The 5,449-nt window shown below is 38.0% G+C and overlaps 1 protein-coding gene across 1 annotated transcript; it reads right to left on the bottom strand.

The window, feature by feature from the left end:
* Positions 1 to 308: 308 nt before the first annotated feature.
* Positions 309 to 4,818, bottom strand: LOC133730956 (sodium/calcium exchanger NCL-like). Its single transcript, XM_062158452.1, has 7 exons — positions 4,813 to 4,818; positions 3,442 to 3,670; positions 2,686 to 2,858; positions 1,733 to 1,878; positions 1,336 to 1,612; positions 950 to 1,261; positions 309 to 744 (listed from the first exon to the last, which is right to left on the bottom strand). Exons 1-7 carry the CDS (start codon positions 4,816 to 4,818, stop codon positions 496 to 498), a joined length of 1,392 nt encoding a protein of 463 aa, XP_062014436.1. The 3' UTR covers positions 309 to 495.
* Between the last annotated feature and the right edge of the window lie 631 nt (positions 4,819 to 5,449).

Raw genomic sequence — 5,449 nt, 5'->3', positions numbered from 1 at the left:
GGCATAGGTTGTAGTAGTAGATCAAGTCTTTGAAGCATTAAACAGAGAGAGCAAGTGAGGTCTTGAGAGTTGGTGAGAACTTCTTGTGAGAGATTCTTGTATTCTTGTTCGTGTATTCTTCTTCTTCTATAGTGAAACCCAAGCAGCCCAGGGACGTAGGCAAAGTTCTTTGCTGAACCTCGTTAACAAGTTCGTGTTTGTTTTCTCGATCGTTTATCTATATTGTTTTGCACTTGTCTGCTTCCGAGGAATTTTAGGTCAAATTCCTAACAAATATACGTACCAGGATACATCTCACTAGTTGCTAATGAAACTGAATGCCTACTCACAACGGTAATATTATTAAAGACCATAGAAATCTAGGATACAAACAGAATGAAAACTATGAGCAACCTAATGAATCAATATGACATCCGGAGTCTATGACCAGCCAAAAATAATCCAGAACATAAACCAGTGCCAGGGAGAATAATGAATCCATATAACGTCCGGAGTCTATGACCAGCCAAAAATATAATCCAGAACATAAACCAGTACCAGGGAGAACGGGTAAAGTAGGTAAGCGATGGACGTTGTCCAAAGAGGGAAGGTGGTGCGTAAACCGCCAAAAACACCCATCACAACGCAAACGATAACAATGACGAGGACTTCAGCGGAGAAGTCCCATGTTAATCCCCTAACATAAACCAGGGCCAAAAATACTGATAGGCAGAGGACGTTATTCATGGTTACTGCACCATACAACTGCAAAAAATAAACACAGGGAAAAGAGGTCAATATTTCTTGATTCACTAGGGAAAATATTACAGTCAAACAGAAAACACAAACAAACAAAGAAACAACCATAATAGCAGAAAAGCTACTTGAACCAATATTTTTCTCCTCTTTGTCAAGCATTTTCGGGTTTCCAAGTGATTAAAGATAAAGAGAAGAGATGTTGGATACAAACCTCAGAAAATGTTAGTGAGGCAGTCCTTTTCTTTTTACGGCTGGCAAAGATTATCGCAGATACAGCCTCACTAGAATTAGTAGCCAAAGGTAGTGCAATGAATGAAATGAAGAAAGTTGGAATGCTTGTGGCATCTGAGAAATTATCAACAGCATCTACCAGGGGATCAGCAAATGCAGCCGCAATCAGAGTTCCGGCCAACAACATCAACCCCGCTTTGATTGAGGTTTTCTTGGGATTATCAACACCCTCGACAACCTCATCGCTTTGCTCTTCCCCCCTCACAATAAGCTGATGCTCTTTCTTTGTTTGCTGTATATAATTTCCAAGAAGTGAGTTGTTTAGCATCATGATGAAGTCTTAAAGTTTCATTAAGAAGATCTTACCTCATGGAAGTCATCTAAAATTTTCTCAGTGCGACTACCAGAGTAAGAAGTGGAGTTTCCTGCATGTTTTGCCTCATTAAGCCATTTTTGGACACCAACTTTGAATTCTTCACGCGATATCTGACTATCATGAGAAGTGTCAAAATCTTTCATCACTTTATCTACAGCATCATCCTTATCCAACTCTATTTCATCAAACCGGATTCCAACCATCAGTGCTCTCAACTCAGCAAGTGAAAGATGTTTATTGCTGTCCGTATCAATTGTGTCAAATAACCTGCCGTTCACATAATCAGAAAAGAGAGCATTTACAACAATCTCCAAGATTTAAATGAGGCAAAGTAAAGACACGGAGAATTACTCCAGCATAATACTATAAAGCATAAACAACACTAACTTGTATATAACAGCTTCATTGACTATGCCGTTTTCGTCAAGGAGCTTTCCCAATGCACGCTTCTTTAGATGTTTAAGAAGTCCTGATATAACATGCTTGTGCTTTGCATAAGCAAGGCGTCTCCTCTGGATCCATGGCTCAAATACCTGTTATCACCAACTAAATATATGAAAAGTCGATAATAACCCAAATACGCCTCAAGTCTAAAGAGAAATTGAAACACATTACAGACAATAACAGTACTAACCACCTGACTGAATCAGAACAGGTTCCAAAACTTTAGCATGACAGAGCCAATTTACATAAATGGCTACAATCAAGGCCAGTTCTTTTTAATAGAGGAACCTACAGAATCAAGGGGGATTCTGCTTCTGAGAACAAAAGGTTGTCGGGACATGATTTTCAGTGCTGATATTACTATCATTTAAACAAGTAACAACCTCAACACATCTAATTATGTGCAAGATGCCAAGTTAAGCCATGCAAACACTAAGCTTAGTAGGAGATAGGAACACACCCATGGAATGGTTTGAATCCCATCTATTAATAGAAACTAAAATAATCCGGCTGTTGAAGAAACTTGCATACACCAACCAAAGATATAGAATAACCAACACCCCCAATTTGGGCCCAAAAGAGTTCTTGCATTGTCAAGTATGTAACTGATGTCCAGTGATTTTTTTTTAATCTTTTTGTAGGATAATAGGATATCAATACTTGCTTTCGCTCAGCACAATTAGAATCATTGCATGCATCATGTATACAAAATAAAATTACAGCAAGAAAGAATGGTCAAAGTTATTAGATGGCACCCTTAACTAGATAAAAGGAAATTGCAATTTACAATCTAGGGAGAAAATAATTCAACAAATACGTCTTTGTAAGTCCAGCAAATATAAACTCAAACACTTGTCAGACAAATAATACATGTAATTTCTATATATGACAGCTACCTGATACATGCAGTACGAAATCAATAGTGCAAGAGAAAGAACTAGTCCGATTAAAATTGCCAACTGTCTTAAATAGGTGGAACTGAGGAGCTGTGCAACAATAAATGGGATGACAGATACAGCCATAATTATTGCAGAATAGCTAGTCAGGGTATCAGTAGTGACACCAGAACCTGCAATTATGAAGAGCTTTAATTAGTTTATCCATACTTATAAATAAGATATTTCCCTTTTAGTCTTAAGTGAGAAACACAATCATCGGAAAAGACTTGGTCGTGGTGGCATTTAACGTGAACCGGTACACAAAATCTATTATGAATGTGATCAATTATTTAGTTATGTACATAAGTTACTACATCAAATGCATCACTGACTGCAAGTAGGCATAAGATAAACCCTGTTTACTTTATTTATTGATATAGTCAAGATCCTTTTGAAACACATAAGGAACCCCATCAAATGTAGGTTTTGTTCAATTGAACAAGGTTAATTAGTCCAGTTTGTTTGTTAGAAACATGACTTGTTCTGAAGCAGAGACTGGGAAGGTGTATTAGGGCCCCGAGAAGGTCACAACTCTATCACAAGAACTGAGCAGAAAAAGGTACGCAAGTATTATAACCAAGTATACCCTTTCCCTTGAAATGAATTTAGGAATAACAAATAAGCCAAGAGACATTGAATTTTCATCTAGAAATTTGAATATCTAAATAATTCCTCAGTGCCCAAAGTGCAGAGCAAATTTAAGAATACATTTACCATAGATGGATCCAAACGGAACATGTGATTTTCTACCTGTTAAGCTCAACCCTTTAGTATCTTTGTTATCTATGGCAACATTATTCTCAATAATGGCAACATTATTCTCAATATCGCACTTGCCAATAAAAACACATGAACCCCATACTACTGTTATGAGCATTATAGTCGAACCAGCTAGCAAGCCCATGCCAACAGAAACCTGATCTACTCCCAGAAAGTCCGGATACTGAAAGCAATACAATTATTACAATACAGTGTATCAAGAACAATTAGTAGTTAATTATTATGTGATCATCTAATTGCGAATATATATATATATATCAGATCCTATCCAGAGCGGAGCTCCGCTTTGAAATTAACTTGTGAAGTTCGAGTTTTGCGTCACTTTTCGGTCGCATATCCACATCTCGACCGTTCAGTTTTTAGGTACTAGTGTATAGATCATCTCTGCAAATTTTCAGCCAAGTTGATGATTGTTAAGGTATCTAACTCGCTTAAACCAATGGACGGACTGAATCTGTCAACCTGAACCGTACTAGCTTTAAGGCAGTTAACAATACCTTAACGATCATCATTTTGGCTGAAAATTTGCAGAGATGATCTATACACTAGTACCTAAAAACTGAATAGTCGAGATGTGGATATGCGACCAAAAAGTGACCAAAAACTCGAACTTCACACGTTAATTTTCAAAGCGGAGCTCCGCTCTGGATAGGATCTGTATATATATATCTGTGTATATATATATATTGTTTTTATATTGGAATTTTTGGATACTATTTTATTTTTATTTTTTATATTGTTTTTTGCAATATATATATATATTGCAAAAAACAATATAAAAAATAAAAATAAAATAGTATCCAAAAATTCCAACATGGGTAGCCAAGTGTGATGGGAAAGACTAGAGGTTGAAAGAGATCTATCACAAAAGATAAAGTACTCTCCCACTTTACAAAAACAAAATTCTGTTTCTGTTTAGCTTCTGTGTTCTTTCATCACTAAAGAATATTAACCCGAAAAAGAAATTTGTTAAGAGCCCCCGAGAGCCTCTCTCTCTAAACTTAGAGAGAGAAACCAGATCTAGAACTATAGTTCTCTCCCCCTTCTCTTTTCCCCAGATTGTGATCCCTCCGGATCTCGATCGGTGGCTTGAGAGTTGGGGGGGGGGGGGGGGGGGCTCTCCTTGCTCTGTCTTGCACTCACTTCATCTCCCTTGATTCTCTCACACCCTCTATGGTGGCTTTACATCCTCTGTGGTGGCTTTATACCCTCTTTGTGGTGATTTCCTGACTTATGTTCAGATTTAGAGGACTTTGTTCCTTCTTTCTTTGTCAAACATCCCAGAAAATTTTCAAATCCACAAACCTCCATGATTCCCCTCACCCATTTCCTCACATAAACTCCCCTCCAACTACCAAATACTTGTTCCTTGAAGATTCTTATGGCTACCTCTTAAAAGTGAGAAACACTTACCTAGAGGTGTATAGGTGCTCACGCATGGGTGTTTCACCCCCCATTCACCATTGGATTTTTTCTTTGCTATTGGCTTCTGTCCCATTTCGGTAGCGTCGGTTTCTTCCCGGTTTGAGTTTCTCTGGTGGAGAAGAGAGTGTTAGTGTGTGGGTTTGGCTCCAATTTATCATCTCATTACCTTAGTTTCGATTGGATTTGTGTTTTGGGATTGTTTTGGCAGCGGTTATTTGGATTTTATCTCCTCGATATGGCACTTTTCCCTACCTTTTTACTCCGGGCAGCGGCTGCGGCGACGGCGGCATGGATGGCTTGGGTGGCGGCTGTTGTATTGTAGGAGATAATGTTTTTCTAAATTTTTAGGGTTACACTCTTTTGCCCTATCTATGTGGATTTTGGTTGAGTAATAATTTTCCTTGTTAGGTTTACTTGTAATTGGGCCTTGTTTGGGCTCTTTCCATTGGGTTATTCCCCTTTGATTTTTAATGAATGATTTCAAAACAGAATATTAAGCCGAACAGTCCCATGATTC

Source organism: Rosa rugosa, chromosome 2 (genome assembly GCF_958449725.1).
Source record: "Rosa rugosa chromosome 2, drRosRugo1.1, whole genome shotgun sequence".
NCBI classification, from domain to species: Eukaryota; Viridiplantae; Streptophyta; class Magnoliopsida; order Rosales; family Rosaceae; genus Rosa; species Rosa rugosa.
The sequence above is the reverse complement of the archived record's forward strand: the minus strand, read 5'-3'. Positions and strand labels throughout refer to the sequence as shown.

Excerpts from the sequence above, each read along its gene's own strand:
- LOC133730956 (XM_062158452.1), bottom strand. Across the intron at positions 1,879-2,685 it reads TTTCGTACTGCATGTATCAG|GTATTTGAGCCATGGATCCA; the intron begins GTAGCTGTCATA and ends TGGTGATAACAG. Across the intron at positions 1,262-1,335 it reads TTTTAGATGACTTCCATGAG|CAAACAAAGAAAGAGCATCA; the intron begins GTAAGATCTTCT and ends AATTATATACAG.